We start from the raw sequence: 19,634 nt of genomic DNA on the forward strand, positions 1-19,634 counted from the left end.
AATTTCAGTTCAATAAACCCACACTGAAATAGCAGAAAAAAGAAATAGAGAAACGTTCTGGGACTCTGAAACAGGAGTGTATTCTTCAATATATCCCCTTCTACATGTATATTCTTAATATAGTTATCGTCTGTTTATGTTCTTTTTCTATACCATGACAATCTGCTTCTTCAATCTACTCCTTAAAACAGTTCTTTTGTCTTATCAAATGTGAATTATGGACTGGAATAGGCCTCTTACAGTCAAGTAGGATCACCTATACCTATTGCAGGCCTGACAGTTGGCATGATAATCTGGCTAATATTTTAATAATCTCCTGTAGGGAGAATTTCCTAGCCTAAGGAAGAGACTTCATGGTTTCTTCCTATAAAAAAAAATCCACACTCCAAAACAAATAAACCATGAATAATGTTGCTTTGGATTTAAAGAATAATGATTTCAAGTCCAGATTTTTAGATCCATTAGCAAGCCACATTTTTTCCATTCTAGTAAATATGGGAGCCATCAGTCTCAGCCAACAGCATCATGAGGCTGTCAGGGCAACCCCCACTTTCCCACATATCCTGCATATGTACAGACAGTCCTTACCAGGGCAGATTAGGAGCCTATCACAGTTTGTTCTGCTGAAAAATAGAAACAAAAGGTGCTGTTGGAGTGACCTAGTACTCTGTTTGATTTTGACAGGCTTGCAAGACAATCCTTGGGTATGTGACTGCAGTCTGTATGAAATGGTCCATTTCCTAAATTTCCAGTCTCCTAACATAGCGTTCATTGAGCCCAGGCTGAAATGCTTCACCCCCCGGAGCCTTGCAGGAGTCTCCTTCAGCCAAGTCGAGCTAAGGAAGTGTCAAAGCCCTGTTGTACATACATCCGTGGCCAAAGTAAAGACCATCCTGGGGAGCACTGTGCTACTGCGATGTGGGACAACAGGGATGCCCATTCCTGAGCTCAGCTGGAGAAGGGCTGATGGTGCTCAACTAAATGGCACAGGTGGGTTTGGTTTAAGCTTTTCATGTACACACGGACTGGGTGAGGGAGACCTACATCTTTATTTTCTACAGGCTGTTCAGCAAATGGAAGCTTATGTTGACAACTGATCCTTCCCACTGACAAAAGACCACCAAAAAGAAAGTGGTGCAAAATTAAGATACTATAATACACAATAGTATTGTGTATAATTCATTATTGCATTATAGTTTTCTGTCAACTATAAAGTTATGTATATGGTGATGTAAATGTCATCAGATAAATGTATACTACATCATGTGTAAAAAGTTTGATGTGCTTTGTTTCGTAGCAATTGTGGTAGTGATGAGACAAGTCAAGGGGTTTTCTGCGAGTCTGTTGGAGCTGAAGAAATGAAATATATCCAGCTGTAACAAGAGGCAGCTTTGTGTTAGTTGTTTAGTTATTAAGTCACTTAAAAGGCTTCCCACTGAATTGTTTTATGGGTCTTTGAGACTAATGGTGAGCTGCTCCTAATCCATTCATAAAGATCTCTGGCAGAGAGATCTGTTATGAATTCAACTGGGGTTCAAATGTACTGTAACAAAGAAAGAAAAGGTTGCAAACATGCAACATTAATGATATATTAAAAGATTAAAAAGCCACTAAACTGCTGAAGGATATAATACTTCAGTGACAGTGCTTCCAAGAAACGGTTCATATCCGATGGACTGACAAGGTTTCTTGGGAAAATGCTCCATGGGAGAAACACTGACTGTGTCCCTTTTCTGTGCTCGCCCCTCTTGTAGGGGAAACCTTCAACCAACCACTAACTTTGTGATAAACCATCATGTTTTCATTTCAATTTGCAGGAATATCTGGACTTAAAATTGCAATGTTGGTCCTTTAATGTGTGGGGAATTTAAGGAAGAAACCTTTGCTGTACTCAAGGCAGTCATCCTTAGCTTTTTGCCCAAGAGGTTTTAGATCAAGATCTGAACCTTCATCCCTCCAACCTCCCCTGAATGCTTCCATCTCCTAGGCCTGGCTCTAACTGTCACAGAGTGTCTAAACTCGCTAATGATGGGGTCTGATCTTCAAAGTGTTACTGGGCTCCTTGGTGCACAGAAATAGGGGAGAGAGCATTTTTCTTACACAGTAGTAGAACCACTTGTAATAAATATAATTTTTGGGATCTTCACAAGTCATTGCTGTGTTGTGCACGATGTGCAGGATGTAGCAGAGCTGCTATTCATAATTATAATGTCTATCCGTTGCGCTGTGGACATTCCTACATTTGAAAGAGAGCCCCCCCCCCCCCCAAAAAAAAGAAAAGCAACAAAAACCAAACAGGATGCTTTCCTGAAAGCATATGTTGTTGAGTTTGCTTTGAGCTACAGCTGAGAATGATGTGTTTTGTGCCCCATTAAATCAAATTTTAACACCTTTCAATAAAAAGTTGGCTGAAAATATACATTATTTCTCAGCAATGGCAGCTTCTGTGCCAATGTTATAATATGTCTGAAATGTTGATGTTCTGAATAGAAAGGAGTGAGCAACAGCCCACAGTCTGTATGTATGGGGAAGTACTGTAGGATGATTGGTAGCTTTATGTTTTTTAATATACCCATTCAGTAAATACTTAAACTGAAAAAGTAACAACTTCTGGCATTGTATTACACTACCATTGGAACATGCCCTGGTTGCCAAGGCTGGATGCTGACCCCATGAGGGCTTGGGAGAAGTTTGTATCCTGTCTTACCTTTGCCTTTCAGACATCTCCCTGGTTTACCTTTCAATGGGAAAGATAGTATGTGCTCATCCCAAGGAGGCTGGTTAAGTGACGAAGAAGGTATTTTACCCTCCTGCATGATCCCAGCTCCTTTTTTTTTTCCTGCACGAATAGAAAAAGGCAAATAAAGCTAATTTTAGACTCCTTGTAGACCAAGAGAGAAAATCAGCACTCAGCTGTGTACATATCATTCAGTGATAAATGATCAGACTTTTGTGTGTTTGACCTAATATAAAAACTGCATTAATTTAGGAGTAAAAGGGATATTATTTTTCAGCTGTTTTTTCTCCATACCCTCTAAACTAGCCCATATAAAATTTTTAGAAGACCTCCCGCTGTTTGTAGTTTCTGTGAGTGAGAGAAGTGCATCTAATGTTCAACTAGGTTGTGTTACCACTCACTCCTTCCACTCTTTTAAGTATTATACCTACATAAGAGCTTTTAAGCTTTTTTTTTCCTTTTTTAATGGAAGAATCTTTCCTGTCCTGTTTTCAAACTGTACATCAGTTGGGAGAAAATAGCATCAGTGCTTCACATATATTTGGTCTGAAGCAGTGTAAATCCCAACATAACCTAATTTTAGTGTTCATGTCCCTTTTTTTTGGATTTACTTTGATTTGGTAATGTTCTTGGTGGCAAAAATAATTACAATTCTACTGTATCAAGCAGACATTTGGTTGATTTAATCTTAACATTTTACAAACATGTTATTAATTCTATTGATTATTGCCTATATATTTTACGTTTTTACTTCCTTGCAGTTCACCAAGAGATTTCAAGTGATGGGATGAGCTGGTCTATTCTGGGCCTGCCTGTAGTCTCTTATCTCGACTCTGGAGAGTACATCTGTAAAGCAAAGAATTTTCTGGGGGCAACAGAGGCATTCATCTCTCTCATCATCACAGACTCAGAAAGCACGGATGACCCCAACTCTAATGCCAAAAGCACATGGAGCGGGAAGGCGAGCGGGATGGAGGCAGCTGCCTACAATGACAAACTGGTGGCGAGATACGTTATCACCACCTCCACTGTGCCTACCCTGGGGGCTGGAGTGGGTACCGGAGAGGGCCTCCTCCCAGACATGGCACAAGATAGCAACCGCAGAAACCTGCTGGTGAGCCCACCTACAGGTCAGGAGGAGCCGGAGCGAATAGTGAGGTCTGTCAGGGTGATAGGAGACACTGACCAGAGTATCACCCTGGCCTGGAAGGCACCTCTGGCAAAGAACACAACAGTGTTCAGTGTCCTCTACGCCATCTTTGGAGAGAGAGACATGCGACGAATCAATGTAGAGCCAGGGAAGACCAAGGTCACTATTTATGGGCTGCTGCCAAAGACCAAATATATCATGTGTGTCTGTGTGAAAGGGCTGATCCCCAGGAAGGAACAATGCATCATATTTTCCACAGATGAAGTTGCCAGTGCGGGAGGGACCCAGAAGCTCATCAATGTGGTTGTCATCAGTGTGGCATGTGTCATTGCTGTTCCTCTGACACTGGTGGTCTGCTGTGGAGCATTGAAAAGACGCTGCAAAAAATGCTTTGTGCGGAAACCCAAGGAAATTCAGGAGTCCTATGTCACCTTTGAAAGCCTGTCTCCTGGGGCCAAGACAAAAGGTGTGGAAGGAGAATACTTGAGTAGACATACCCCTGATGAGTCAAACAGGCTGCTGTCTGCCCGATCCAGTGTGGACTCAGAAGCAATACCAAAGATAGAGGGGCAACCTAATGAATACTTTTGCTGATAGCAACTAGGCTGATTGTTAACTCACTAGGAGGAAGCACGTGGCTGTATATATGACTCCCTGCTTCAGCACTGCAGGCCACCCTGTCAAAGCTTCTGTCTGTGACATGTTCTGGAGGAGGCTGCAAGAGGGCAGATGGTGCCCAAGCTTCACAGAAACAAGTTGCTCTTCCCACTTTGGGTTTGCTGTTTTGTACCCAGTCAAAAGCTGTGATAATGGCCTCGTTCTCCTGGACCACTTCTATTTTTGTAAAATGAAGCGTGCACACTGAGTGTGAGGACGTTAAGCAACATTTCTGAGTGCGCTTTACTTGGTGTTGTTTAGTACCTTCTGCAATATGCTAAGTATTTTATTCTCAGCTCTGTTGATGTTCTTCTGGTTGACAAACAGGGGAGTGTTTAGTAATTTGAGTATAAATATCTATGAAGGTGAAGACTGAGAGTCTCACCACTTTTTACATCCCCCATGTTTGCATGAAACATGCAGCTTGATGCTTAATAGATCACTAAACACAGATGTACAGCAACCCTTTCTAGTATGTCAAACATAATAACAGCTCTATGCTCTGAATTTAGATAAATGCACAAAGGAGATAGAAATCAAGACACAAAACCCAATCCACTCCTAAGAATACATAATAAAGAGCATTTTTTTATTGCATTTTGGCCCTAAACACTATTCTTAAGATTTTATTGGACAACAGTACTGCACAGGTCTTGTAGGATCAGGCCTAGCTGGCATTTTCTAGTTGTACTGTAATTTGTACAGTGTGTTTTATAGCAGCTGTGCTAGTTAAAATCACAGGATAGCCGACTCTGTAAATTGTGTGTGGCTCTGTAATGCTTTGTACTCATACTGAAAAACAGTTCTGTGAAAATTTTCCAGACCAGCCCTGGCATTGATGCCAGCTGTACTGACAAAACTGATGGTGAAGACCAGAGGTCTTCACCTCTGTCTGTCACCAGCCAGACAGTTGTGATTTGGTCATGAAAATGCCTTGCATCATGCTGAGCAGGGGTATGGGATGCAGTGGTAGATTGCTGGCTAGCCATACATTAGCCATACTTCTACCATGGCAGCAGTGGTGGCAGAGGCCCAGTGCGGACTTTGTTGTTTCAAACATTTTACAAGTTCAAGAACCCTGAAAAAACCTGTCTACTATTCTTCTAAATGTACTTTCATAGGCAGGGTGAGCTAATAAGTTATTTAAGCCTTGCAGCTCCACTGGAGTTTGGATCTGGGTGCTTATCACAAAGCACTTCCCAGCTGTATAATTTTCCACTCTAGTTCCTCATGTACTAATACTGTATATAAAGTTTTTCTCTGTGTAATAATTATTCTTCATATAGAAAATTATATATGTTATGCCAAAAGTTGAATGGGAGGAATCTGGCCAAGTTGAAAAGATAACTGATAAAGCTTTCTGAATTTTCTTGAAACGTGTATTTGTAAATTTATTGAAAGGATCTCCACTCATGTTCTGGATGTGTATATACAGTGTGTGTTAACAAAATTCATTGGTTGGAATGGAGCTCTGTATGGATTTTTCAAGTCCTTCTTGTACAGAAGGGTTTCAGTTATGTCAGATTGCTTGTCCTGATCAAAAAACCAAGTCATTTGATCTCAACATAAATACTAGTAATAGAGGATACATTACAATACTTTCTAATAGGACTCCTTGTATTCCTTACATTAATGATACATAATTTTTCTTGTGTTGGGAGAATTTGTCAGTCCCTGTATAAAATAATGCATGCTGATTCTGTCACTGAACTGCATAGATTCTTAGGTTTACAAATAATGTTTTGCAGAATTATATATTTTGATACAACAAATTAATTGAAGAAATATGTGGTATGCAATAGATCTGTTATTTATTTATACAGTTGCATTTCCCAGGGTGATTTTTAGAGTGTCCCTCCAAGGTAGAACAAAAACATTGTTCCGGTAGCAGTTTTTGGGATGAGTTGCAATGGTTGCTGTATTATTGAGCCTGATTCCTGCCCGCATCTGCAGCAGTATCACTGGGCTGTGCAGAAACCCTCCTGGATGAATAAGCTGGCCCTGAAGAACCAAGGCTGTCCTAAAGCCCTCCTACAGTGAGCGGAGTGGAAGTACTGCCCAAGGCGTTTCCTGTAAATCATGTTTGCAGGAGCTGGGAATGAGAGATATTTACCTTCTGGTTGCCTGGAGTCATGGGCTGGGTTAATTTGCTGCATCCAGCCCTGGCGAGGAGCAGCTCTCAGCCACTCTCTGGGTGCGTGCTGCAACGCGGGGTATGTGAGTTGGCAGTGCAAAAGGCAAAGGCTTGGCCAACACTGTGGCTCTTTGCTTGCGAAGAGGGGAGGATGGAGAGGTCATCCTGGGACATACACTGTGGATGTCTTAAGTTTTACAGACTCTCTTGGATATTTTTTGCACTTTGAATAAATAGCAATCCCAAGTAGAACAAACATGGTTTTTGTATTTCCTTGGACTATTCTCACTGCCTGATAGTTTGACATCTCAGCTGCTGTGGCTCCAAAACAAGCCTCTCTACTGCACTGATGTTTCACATGAGACAGGCAATAGATAGAAAATAGATAGAAACTTGTATAAGCTATACTTGCTAAACTGCAGGTGAAATTTCAGACCATTAAGTAAATAGATTTTCTGCTGAACGTGACTTCAAGGCTCTGGGTCAGATTTGCAGTGGCATGAGGCATGTAAAGACAGTACCTCACTGGACTTTGTTGTTGTTGCTTTAACTGCAGGGATGTTAGGCACCTTGTTTCAGCAGGGTTAGCTCAGGCAAGCTTCCCTCCTTGGTCACAAGACATGTGAACGGAGCTGGCTCAGAGTTCAGACAAGGAGAGTATTCATCCCTGGAAAAAACTTCTTACTCGGTTGAAGACAGTCCTCAGACAGACATGTGCTATAAGAACTGAAACAAACATCTGAATATCTTTTAGAATTACTGCATTGGTAGCATTTTTTTGACACTTTGTACTGCTTGTTTTTCTTTTTACTTGGAAGACTTTTCCTCTGTTAATAATCTCTTTGTGACAGATTTTGAACAATTTGTTGCTTTTTGGGATCTATTTCTAATATTTTGGCACTGTAAGTAATATGTTTTGGAATCTCTTGGAATACAATGTTCCCTACTTTTACTATTAAGCTTCTCAGATGAATGATGGACCACTTTAGTAATAATTACAAATAAAGTAACAGTCCACCTCCTTTACGCAGATTTGCACCGGCTGCCTGAGCTGAGCGCTTTAGAGAGCAGTGTGGGCCACTCCTTGATGGGCATTTCATGGGATATGTAACAAAGATAAGCTTCTCCTTCCACACAGTCTTTTTATACTTATTTTGAAAATCAGAGTAGTGTAAAATTGAAAAATTAAGGATAAGCTTTAAAAAATAAGGTAATTGTATTTTGAAAATGAATCAAAATAGCTCTGAACTGTACTGAAAAATTTTTATTTCTTTTTCTTAAAAGCATCTGGAGAAAAACACCTATCAAAATGAGGAAACTGTACAGAATATAAATGAAATAATATGCCCAAAGTTATTACTAGGTTGGTGCAAAAGTAATTGCAGTTTTGGACGGTGAATTTTAAATCACACACCTTTAGTAATGAGAAGTAAGTTTTTTTATTCCTTGCAAAGCATTTTCTGCATCCTGCTGGTTGTGGAAACATTTTCCCTGCAAAAAGTTGTCAAGATGCTTGAATAAGTGACAGTCAGTTGGTGAGAGGTTGGGTAATATGGCAGATGAAGCAAAACTTCATAGCCCAATTTGTTCAACTTTTGAAGCATGGGGTTGTGCAATGTGCAGTCGGGTGTTGTTTTTGAGAAAAATTGGGCGCTTTATATTGACTAATGCCGGCTGCAGGCATTGTGGTTTTCGATGCATCTAATCGATTTCCTGAGCAGACTTCTCAGATGGAATAGTTTCATTGAGATTCGGAAAACTGGAATGGATCAAACCAACAGCAGATCACCAAACAGTGACCGTCACCTTTTTTTTTGGTTCAATTTTGACACTGGGAAGTGCTTTGGAGGTTCTTCTCAGTCCAGCCGCTGAGCTGGTCATCACTGGTTGTCATATACTATCTGCTTGTCATCGCACCTCACAATCAGATCAAAAAATGGTTTGCTGTTGTTGAGTAGAAGAAGAGGACACTTCAAAAAAATGAGTTTGTTGATTTTTGGTCAGCTCATGAGGCACCCACTTACCGAGTTTTTGCACCTTTCCAATTTGCTTCAAATGCTGAACGACTGTAGAATGGTTGACAGTGAGTTCTTCAGCAACTTTTTGTGGAGTTGTCAGAGGATCAGCTTCAGTGATTGCTCTCAATTGGTCTTTGTCAACTTTCGATGGCCACCAATATGCTCCTCCTCTTCAAGGCTCTCATCTCCTTTGCAAATCTTCTTGAACCACTACTGCACTGTACATTCATTAGCAGTTTCTGGACCAAAAGTGTTGTTGATGTTGTGAGTTGTATCCACTGCTTTATGACCCATTTTGAACTCAAATAAGAAAATTGCTTGAATTTGCTCTTTCTCTAACATAATTTCTGTAGTCTAAAATAAATATAAAATAAACTGCAAGTAATATTCAGTAGCAAACATAAAGCGAGAAAAGCACATTCAAATGATGTATAACATAACCACATTGATTTAAGAAGGTATTCTAATATAAAACAGCAAATTTCAACAATGCAAAAACTGCAATTCCTTTTGCACCAACCTAATAAAAAGGAGTACTGAGAGTCATTGATTTGCAAGAAGAAATGTAAAAAAACATGTTGAGGCTTTGAAAGATGTTTTTCCAAACATCTTAAAAAGTGTCCAGATTATCTGCTGAGTAGATCCAGACAGCGGCTAATATTGGCTCTGAATTATAAAGTTTCTTCAAATATTTTTAATGATGTGTATGTATAAAAATTCCACAAATGCAAAATAATGTTCAGGCTGACAAACATCTTATTTCCCCAGTGTGATTTAAGCATGTTGAAAGGCTATAATTTTGTTGTGCATGGTCACTTTCACATTTATTTCTGTGTGCCCAGCAATAATAGACTAAAAGGTCTTAATAGTATTTTAAAAATGTATGACATATATATACGTTTTTGAAAAAAATGCAAAAGTGTCAAGAAGGACAGTAACACATTTTGCAAGATATTTTTAAAAATGGACATTGAAGAATGATTTTGAAAGTATTCCAATGGTAAAATAATATTTAAAGGTTAAAAAGCTCCTGAATAAGCTGACATCAATGACCCTCAATGTTGGAAGTGTTCTGAGAATGTCTGAAAATTTTCAGGGTGTATGTAATCAATGGTCAGCACTATAGTACTGTGGCTTAGTGGGCACCTCACCAGATTTAAAATCCATGAACAGAAGATGCAAATTGTTGCCCAAAACAGAGCAATGGAATTGTCCCCCATTTTACTTTCCTATTAATCAAAATTAAAAAGAAATCCCCAGCAGGGATTTCTGACACTGATATCCCTGGCAGAGAGACTGTAAAGCATACATCTGGCCTTGATTTCGTACAGACCTGTGTGTGCCTGTCCTTTCGAGATGGAGTTTGACTCCCTCAGCATTGCTGGGAGCACACAGTGGGATCCTTTCGGCATTTGCTTTGGCAATCAGCGCAGTCTCTAATACTCCATTTCCCATAGATTAGCAGGCAAAGTCTATGGCGATTTATTTTGACAGCCTGGGTTTTAGACAGCTTGTTCTGCATTTTGGCTTTGGCCACCATGCCACATGACAATAAAGAGCAGCTGAACTGAGTGGACATCTGCTGTCACAAAAGTGACCGTTACATTTACAGGCAGATATAAACTGGGGTGCATTAAAAAGGAAAAAAAAAAAATTCCTCTGCAGTACAAAACACAAATATAATGTCTGCAGCTAAAACCGTTTGGGGGGATCCCCTTCCTCTTCCCCTTCCTCTTCCGCTTCCTCCTCCCCTTCCTCCTCCCCTTCCTCTTCCCCTTCCTCTTCCCTACTGTCTTCTCTTCTCTCTCCTTTTTTTCTTTTATCTTTTCTCCCTTAGTATCATCTTTCCTCCTCTTTTATATTCTTTCCCCCCCCTCATATTTTCTTTCCTCCTCTTTAATCTTTCCTTCTCTTCACTAATCTTTTCTCCTCTTATATTTTCTCCCCTTTCTTCCTCTTTTCCCCTCTTTTATCTTATTTCCTCTTTTTTTCACTTCTTTTTTTCTTATTTTGTTTCCCCTATTTTCTTTTTTTTCTCGTATTTTTTCTTTTCTCTCCTTTCCTCCTTTCTCTTGTCTCCTCTTTATTCCTCTTTTTTCCCTCCTCTCTTATATATTTTCCCCTATTTTCTCATAATTTCTCCCCATTTTTTCTATTTTCTTTTCTCCTCTCTCCTTTTCTGCTTTTTTGTCTTATTTTCTCCTCTCTTTTTTTTCCTGCTCTTTTTCTCCTTTTCTAGTATTTTGTTTTACTAATTTCTTTTTTATTCTTTTTTTTTTAAAATTCTTTTATCCTCTTTTTTCTCTTTTCTCCTCTTCTGTTTGCCTCTTTTCTCCTCTGTTACATTTTTTCATCTTTTCTCCTTATTTCCTTTGATCTCTTTTTTCTCCACTTTTTTCCTGATTTCTTCTCTTTTCTCCAATTTGCCTCTCCTTTCTTTTCTCCTGTTCTCTATTCTTTTCTTTTTCTCCTCTCCTCTCTCCTTTCCTTTTCTCCTCTTTTCTTCTGTTTTCTCCTTGTTCAATTCTTCTTCTCCTCATTTCACCTGTGTCTTTTCTTCTGTTTTGTCTCCTTTTCTCTTTCCTTCTCTTCTAATTTCTTATCTCCCCCTTTCTGCTCTTTCTTGTACTTATTTCACCTATTTTCTCATATTTTTTCTTTTCCCTGTTTTTTTTTTTCTCTTTTCTTCTCTTGTCTCATTTTTTTTTATTGTTCTGCCACCCACCTCATCTATTTTTTCTTACTTTATCCTCCCTTATCTTATTCTCTCCTCTCCTCTCCTCTCCTCTCCTCTCCTCTCCTCTCCTCTCCTCTCCTCTCCTCTCCTCTCCTCTCCTCTCCTCTCCTCTCCTCTCCTCTCCTCTCCTCTCCTCTCCTCTCCTCTCCTCTCCTCTCCTCTCCTCTCCCCGTTGACCTCTTTTATCTTGCTTGCTTGTCTCCCCTTTTCTATTTTTTCATCTTTTCTCCTCTATTCTCTTTTTTTCTTTTGTCCTCTTTTCCTTTCTTCACCCTTCTTCTCATTTATCCTCTTTTCTATTCTCATGTGTTTTATCTTCTTTTGTGCTCTTTTATCTTATTTTCTACTCTCTTTTTTCCTCCTTTTTCCCTTTTTAAAAATTCTTTTCATGTCTTTTCTCCTCTTTCCTCCTCTGTTCTCTTATCCTCTTCTCTGCTCTTATCTTTCCTTCTCATTATTCCTCTTTTCTTTCCCCCGCTTTCCTACCTTATCCTTCTCCTCCTTTGTCCTCTTTTCTTCACTTTTCTCCTAATTTCTCCTCTCTTCACCTCTTTTCTCCCTTTTAATAATTTTTCTTTTCTCCTCTTTTCTCCCCCTTTCTTCCTCTTTTATATTCTTTTATTTTATCTTCTCTCCCCTTTTCTCCTGTTTTCTTATTTTTTCTCCTCTTACCTTTTCTTGCCTTTTCTCATTTTTTCTCCTCATTTCTCCACTTTTCCCTTTTCTCTCTTTTTTTTTTCTTCTCTACTCTTTTCTCCTCTTGTATCCGCTTTCTTTCTCTTTTCTCCTCTTTTATATTATTTTTTCTCATATATTCTTTTCTTTTATCCTCTTTTATTTCCCCCTTCTCCTCTTTTCTCCTTTTCCCCTCTTCTTTTATTCCTTCTCTCTTCTTTTCTACTATTCTTCTCCTTCTTTGTCTCCTCTCATCTTTTCTTGTATCTTCTTTTCTCTTCTGTTCTCCTTTCTTTTTTCTTTTTTTTTTTTTTCTCCTTTACTCTTTTCCCCGATTTTATCTTATTTTCTCTTGTCCTGTCTTAATTTTTCTCTTTTATTTTCTCCTCTGTCTCCTCTATTTTCCTCTTTTATTCTTCATTTCTTTTGTATAATTAATACAGAGATACTTGCATGACATTTTACTTGCTGCATCCCAGGACACTGGGCATTATACACCTGTACTGTGCCCAGAGATGTACGTGGAGGGAACCCACTAGTAGTTTTTAACTCCGTGTGTAATACTTTTGATGAAAGACTTTTTTTGTTGAGCTGTGACTTAGCAGTCACATACTCCCTGTGGGATATGAAGGTTGCAAAAGAGGTGCTTTCTGTGTAAGCAAAGGCAATCAGGAAATTCTGCAACATCTCCCAGGTGTTTGCCCACCAGTTCATTTTGCTGATTTGCCACAACAGTGAAGCACCTGTTGATTTAAAAGCTGCAGAATCAACCTTATGTCTTCCATAGGTGTATAGCAGCTGTGCTATTGCACAAATGCAGAGAGCCATGTATACCTCTAAGCCGTCGCACTATAAATATTTTTCTATCCTGGTCTCATAGGTTAGAGGTTAAGTAGGTTCAGGCTAATCTTGATTTATGACCCAGCTTCACACGTCCTGGCAGTGAGATTAGGCTCTTTTCCGGTGGCAAGCTGCCTTCTGCAGGCTGTAATGAAGCCCGTATACACTAGATGGCCCCAGAATTCTGCAGTGCTGCTTGGAAAGTGTAACCAAAATCTGTTCTTTCGACTAAAAGAAAAGAAGTTACTCAAAATCCCGTGTCATAGAATTATGTAGACTGTTTTTTTTTTCTTTTTTTTCACGGTGACAGGCAATGGCACATGTCTTTCAGAGATGCCAGCAAATAGCACTGAAATTTATGTTGATACAATAGAGATTAACTAAGGTATTGTTTTCTTAGAGAAGATCAAAACTGCCTGTAGCTACGTTGTTTTCATTACCATTGTGTAAGAATGGAGATAATGGGGGGGCTGGGGGAGGGGTGAAGTTGTTTCAGAGGAAAAAAAATACTGCCATATTTTTCTGTGACAAAACAAGTAAGTATGAGAAGTAGGACTTGTGTTTCTCATGTGCAATAGTGCACCCTGCAAAAACCTGTGGCCAGGGATTGGTGCTTGATCTATTCTGCAGTACAAATTGCACTGACAAAATATCTGGCCCTTACTAGTGTTTTTATGCCTTGATAAACGCCATTAAAATATAGGAGATTGAAAAAGAACACTTAAAAAAAGAAAAAGAAGAAGAAGAAAAAAGGAGGAGAAAAGAGAAGAGGGGAAAAAAGGAAAGAGATAAAGAAAAGAAAGAAAAGAAGAAAAGAAAATGAAAAAGAAAAGAAAAAAGAGAAAATAAGACAAAAGAAGAGAAAAAAGGAGAGGAGAGGAGAAAGGAGGAGAAATTAGGAGAAAAATAAAAGAGGAATAAAGAGGAGAAAAGAGAAGACAACAACAGAGGAAAGGAGAAAAGAGAAGAAAAAAGAGGAGAAAATAACAGAAGATAAAAGAGGAGAATAGAGAAAGGAGCAAATGGGAAAAAGTAGAGGAGAAAAGAAAAAAGGAGAAAAGATGAAGACAGGAGAAAAGAAGAGAGGAGAAAATGATGATAGATGGGGAGGGGAAAAGGGAAGAAAAAAGAGAAAAGAGAAAAGGAAATAAGATAAAAGAGGAGAAAAAATGGTGAAAAGAGGAGAAAAGAAAGGGAACTGTGGAGAAAAGATGGATAAAGAGGAGAAAAGAGAAGAGGAGAAAAGTGGTGAAGAGAAGAAGGAGAGGAGAGGAAGAGAAGAGAAAAGAGGAGAGGAGAGGAGAGGAGAGGAGAGGAGAGGAGAGGAGAGGAGAAGAGAAAAGAAAAAAAGAAAAGAAAAGAAAAGAAAAGAAAAGAAAAGAAAAGAAAAGAAAAGAAAAGAAAAGAAAAGAAAAGAAAAGAAAAGAAAAGAAAAGAAAAGAAAAGAAAAGAAAGAAAAGAAGAGAAAAGAAAAAGAGAAGAAAAGAGAAGAAAAGAGAGATGAAGATGACAAACAGGCCTAGTTAATGATTTGCAAGGGCTTGGGAACAGAGGTGGGTTTGGTTCCATCTTCATATTAGCAACCAAATAAATGTCTGGCAGAATCCCTGCAGCTAAAGAATAAATGCCAGGAGTAGTAGTCTCAGGGGTGATTTTTAGCACTTCGACACAAGCTATGAACCATACTACATCTCTTCTTGAGAGTCGGGTCCCCTGCAGGATTTATTTCTGCGTCAAGGAAGATTACAGCTAATAGGATTTGCCTCTTGGAGGCTCTTGGTATGTTTGGTGCAAACCCTGGTCATTGCTTTCTTAAAGGAGAATATGGACACTATTTGTCGTATTTTTCTTCTTCTTCTGGCCTTCCACAAGATAAACCCTTCTGTTTCGTCTTGTGTCACAGGATGCTCTTGTTCTCAAGACAGCTTTGGAAGGTAAGAACACTAGTTACCCTAGTTGTAGCACCAGCAAAGCAGCTCGCATGGTGTGCCTCCTCTAATATTTCAACAGCACTAGTATGAGCATAGAATGAGCTTTCTCTCACTGCTCTGAGATAGGTAGTTGCATACGTAGCAGTTTTTATGACTTTATTGTATTCTTTGTGGGAAAATGGGTGTAAAACCCAGGGAAGGATGTATTTATGGCTTATGCATGCCCTGTATACAATAACTTATAACGATGCAAGTGCTCGCAGACCTATATATGGAACTGTTTTTTTAGCTGTGAACATGGTGTGCGACCTGGAGAATTTTCTGTTTTACCTCCGTAGGAGTTTGCTCTGCATGTCTGCACTGCTGAGGCAGATCCCTGCAAATATCCCTCAGGACATCCGGAAAATTAGAATAGAAAATTCTCACCTAACAGAATTGCCTCGCGGGTCTTTTGAGAATGTTAGTGCCTTGGAGTATCTCTGGCTCAATTTTAACAATATCACGGTGATGCACATCAAGAGCCTGGAATATCTGCCGGCTCTGAAGGAGCTACGCTTGCAAGGGAACAAATTAAGTTCAGTGCCATGGACAGCATTTCAAGACACCCCAGCTCTGAAAATCCTGGATCTGAAGCACAACCGGCTGGATGTCCTTCCAGAACATGCACTCCGCTATCTGCCCAACCTGACCTATTTAGATCTATCCTCAAATCAGCTTACTGTCATATCCAGGGATGTCTTCTACAGCTGGCCTGTCTACCAGAGAAGCCAGAGGGCGGAGGGGCAGATAGAAGCTATTTCCAATGCAGTCCTGGCCCTTCATGACAACCCCTGGATTTGCGACTGTCGCCTGCGGGGATTTGTCCAGTTTATTAAGTCGGTTGGCCCACCTATTATTTTGATGAATTCCTATTTAACATGCTCAAGGCCAAAATTCAGGGCAGGGAAGTTTTTTCACGAAGTGGAGCTCAACAGCTGCATGAAGCCCCTGACCTCAGCCCTCGACACCAACCTGACAGTCCCAGTGGGGCTGAACATCACCCTGACCTGCTTCGTGCAAGGCAGCCCTTCCCCAGCTGTCTGGTGGACCTACGCACTCAAACTTTTAAGGGCATTTAATGGTAAGTAAAGCCTCTTTTTATTTTTTTAAGTTTATTTTTATTAAAAATTCATGTTCTGATAGTCTATTTACATAGGTCTTCAGGCCACAACAGTCACACCAGCTCTCAGCCCTTTTAGAGCATCACAGTTATTGTGGTGGAATAATCCAAATAATCTTACTCATCCTACATGTTTAAGCGCATCTGACCAGCATGAGAAGAGCTGCATCATGCAGGATATCAGTCAAAGATGAAAGGAGCACAGCCTCATTTTTACACAATTATTTTTATTTAGTAATAGCTCTTCTATTATGACACATGATGTAAGAACTATTAATAACACATCAGTCATACATATATAGTTATCTAGGTATATGAATTCATATATATTTACACTATAATATTATGTACTACATATATATATGCACACACTCTCTATATAATTATATTTGTACATACGTGTGTTTGTAGGAGCATGCACACACATACACACTTGTATACTTCTATACCATTCCCATATGTTTTCTCAAGAAATACGCACACAACCACAAAGTCCTGCAGCCCTCTTGCTTCTGTCCATTCACGTTCTACAACAAAAACAATGGTTGTCATTGTCCATAAACTTTGCTTATTTGAGGGTCTCTGAATATGAGGCTTCTTCTGCTTCCTCTCCCTCCAGCTCAGCTCCTACACTCAGCTGACCTCACTTTTATTTTTACTAAGAGCCTTCAATAGGACAAGTTGCTATTTTCATCAGGTAAGCTTGTAATGCACATGGGCACTGCACAGGTTCTATGTGTTCCTAATAAGGCAGCCAGCTAAATAAGATAGCATTAGCCCTTAATCCTGGACTGATATTTGCTTTAAATGCAGCACTATAGCAGCACTTGTGCATCTTGCCACAAGCACATGCTGCATTAAGTACACACAGGTTTTTCTTGACCACAGCCATACACCCTTGTTTGGGTGGGCGACAAGGTGTTTCTGTACTGTTCTGTACTGTTCTTAAAGCTGTATCTCACTTCCAGCCCAATGCTTCCTGGCTCCACATGCCTCTTTTGGCCTGAGCCTCATCAGCCTGACATTTTTTTGCCCGCAGTGTCCACCGAACCCATCAGCGAGGAGACCGTCCGCTCAGAGCTGCTTATCCCGGCAGCACGGCCAGGGGACGCCGGCATCTACACCTGCACGGCCGCCAACTTCTTGGGCAACACCTCAGTGGCAATCACCCTCCACGTGGGAGCCTCGTGGGCACCCACCACCCCCCCGGGCTGGGCCCCCATCGCCCCTGCTGAGCCAGGCACGCATGTAGAAGTGCGCATCGCCAAGCAGACAGTCTATGGCATCACCTTGGAGTGGTTTGCAGCAGCAGCTGCAGCAGCAGATCCAGGTGAGACCTGGTACACCCTCCTGGTAGGCCGCTACGATGCCGCCCAGAAGGACACCATCTACATTGGCCCTGGCGTCAACACCTACTCGGTGACCAACCTGCTGCCCGCCACCAAGTATGAGGTCTGCGTGGCTGTGCGCAACCAGGCGCCCCGCAAGGGCCAGTGTGTTGTCTTCGTCACGGGCAATGACGTCAGCCAGCTGGAGCAGCGTGAGAAACTCATCCACATCATCGTCATCGTTTGCGCCATGGTGCTGGCCGTGCCTGCCGGCATGTATGCCTGCACGGCTGAGGCTCGCCCCGGCTGCCTGGCCCGCTGCTCTGGCGCCTGTCCCCGCCGGCGCCGCGGTGGCCAGGCGCAGGCTGCTGGCAGCAAGGAGAGTACGCTGGACAGCCTGCCCGCCGGCAGCGAGGATGGGCTCTGCCGCCATGAGGGCGGCCGTGGCACCCGGCAGCCCCCGGCCCGTGAGGAGCCCGGCAAGACCCGACCACCCCACAGGAACAGCGCTGACCTCTACTAGTCCGGCTGCAGCTGACCTTGAGCCTTGGTACGTGCTGGTTTTTTTAAAGGACCATGCAAGGAAGGCTTCTGGCTGCAAAGACTTGAGGCACAGCAGGAAGCACAACCAGGATTCGCAGCAGGCTTGGGGAGCCCTGGGAATGAGGGCCCCCAGGCTGTGCGGTGCTCCCGCATCCCCCCACAGCACTGCCATGGAGCAACGCACACAAATACACAAGAAAACAAGCATTAACAAAAAACCCCACCAAACCAAAACCAATAACAAGGCATGTAGCAAAAGGCCAAAGGTCTCCTCATGCTCACACACACAGGTGTGTCTTTATCTCACCCAGCAGGGGCAGGAGGGCTTGGAGGGGCAGGAGAGGAGGGATCTTTTACTTGTGTCCAACCATATCTTAGAGGACCATTTTAGCTTCACACTAACACACTCCTTCTCTCTTTCTCTAAGACTAACGCACAGATATGCACACACACACACACAAACACATCTAGCACCTATTGCCACACAAATGTTATGTTAATATGCTATTTTAAAAGTTAAGAACAAGAGCTGTTGAAAAAGGAACAGTTTGTCTTTTGCAGGCAAACATTCAACTGCTGTTTTCCCTTCCACTTGTCTCCTCTTTTCCAGGATGGTGCAATGGCTGCAGGGTGACACAGAAGGTACAGGGACACTCAGCCTGAACCAGGCAGGAGGGACAAGTGGCTGGGGGAGAGGGGATGGTGGAGCCAGGGTTTGGGAGCTGAAGGTGCAAGCCAGGCACCTACCCCAAATGCAGACTGGCCACCTGCCCGTCCTGCTGCTTTGCATCCAAAGCTTGCCTCCTTTCTAGAGGCAAAAAGCCCAAAAAATGCATGTAAAAGCAAACAGCTCCTACTCACCAAGCAGCTCATGCTGTGTTCCTCAGGTATCTGACAACATGTGACTTATTTTTTTTCATTTTTTTAGCCTCATACTTTCCAGCACAACCAAAGCACGTAGCTGATAGACCTGCAGCCTTTCTCCTATGTGTTGTTATAGTCCACCTCAAAAAGAAAAAAACTAGAGTAGAAACGTCAGCTGCAAGCAGAGATAAAGCCTAATGTGAGCTTCACTATATGGCAGTTCAGCTTTCTCGTTGTATTTTGTTGTTATTGTTTGTGTTGTTTTTTTTTTTCCCGTGAGTGTTTTCTGTGCCGTGTCTCCTCAGCCCCCACGTTTTCTCCCCCAGCACCTCCTTCTGCTGTAACTGCACAGCTTTTGAACAGAGACCTGTTTTGTCAATGCTGACTTGGTGTTATACTTCAAGGGGGTTCCTAGTCTTGTCACTCTTTTAGTGTCAAAGTAATAAACCTTGCGGATTTTCAGAATACACAGATATCTTCTGCTTCATTTCTAATTCCTGTACAGTTAAAAATTGCAAAGAAACCTGAATGCCAAGGAGCTCCGGAGTTTGGCTGCAGGGTTCTGGAGTGAAGAGGAAGGAGCAGAAGCAGCTGACCAAGTGAGGAGACATCTGAGTTCTGGAGAAACTCACGGGGAGATGGAGCATACAGGCTCAGGCTGGCTGAGGACCAGCACAGGGCTGTGTACAAGGGTGAGTGAAAAGCAAACCAGTGCCTGTAACTGGCCTTCTCCCACCCCAGTCAACATGGAGGAACACCAGAAAAGTGAGACTGTAGAGAGACCTGCTGAATTACAGTAAGAATACAGCCACAGAAAGACAGAACATCCCATCTTCATGTGTAGAAAGTTCATAATAAATC

At 41.4% G+C, this 19,634-nt stretch overlaps 2 protein-coding genes across 4 annotated transcripts in view; both read left to right on the forward strand.

Annotated features, from left to right (window-relative positions):
- Positions 1 to 6,934, forward strand: part of LRIT1 (leucine rich repeat, Ig-like and transmembrane domains 1) — a 57,825-nt gene extending 50,891 nt beyond the window's left edge. For both annotated transcript variants that reach the window (XM_021284418.2, XM_065067638.1), the window contains 2 exons: positions 685 to 990; positions 3,499 to 6,934. In XM_021284418.2, coding sequence (XP_021140093.1) covers positions 685 to 990; positions 3,499 to 4,481 — 1,289 coding nt within the window. In that variant the 3' untranslated portion in view covers positions 4,482 to 6,934. The remainder of the gene's footprint in view (positions 1 to 684; positions 991 to 3,498) is intronic.
- A 7,422-nt stretch (positions 6,935 to 14,356) lies between these two features.
- LRIT2 (leucine rich repeat, Ig-like and transmembrane domains 2) lies at positions 14,357 to 19,189 on the forward strand. 2 transcript variants are annotated; one of them, XM_021284275.2, is made up of 3 exons: positions 14,357 to 14,882; positions 15,218 to 15,999; positions 17,078 to 19,189. In XM_021284275.2, exons 1-3 carry the CDS (start codon positions 14,773 to 14,775, stop codon positions 17,887 to 17,889), a joined length of 1,704 nt encoding a protein of 567 aa, XP_021139950.2. In that variant the 5' UTR covers positions 14,357 to 14,772; the 3' UTR covers positions 17,890 to 19,189. The 2 variants fall into 2 exon arrangements, with proteins under 2 accessions (XP_021139950.2, XP_064923713.1); XM_065067641.1 differs by lacking the exon at positions 14,357 to 14,882 and having other exon boundaries at positions 14,921 to 15,999.
- The last annotated feature ends 445 nt before the right edge of the window (positions 19,190 to 19,634 follow it).

The sequence above is a fragment of the Columba livia genome, chromosome 6, assembly GCF_036013475.1.
Source record: "Columba livia isolate bColLiv1 breed racing homer chromosome 6, bColLiv1.pat.W.v2, whole genome shotgun sequence".
NCBI lineage: Eukaryota > Metazoa > Chordata > Aves > Columbiformes > Columbidae > Columba > Columba livia.

What these genes read in the sequence shown, in the direction of transcription:
- LRIT2 (XM_065067641.1), top strand. Translation starts at nt 15,030, where the DNA reads ATGACTTTATTGTATTCTTTGTGGGAAAATGGGTGTAAAACCCAGGGA. An exon ending in ACTTTTAAGGGCATTTAATG is followed by an intron (nt 16,000 to 17,077) that starts GTAAGTAAAGCC and finishes TTTTGCCCGCAG; the next exon opens with TGTCCACCGAACCCATCAGC.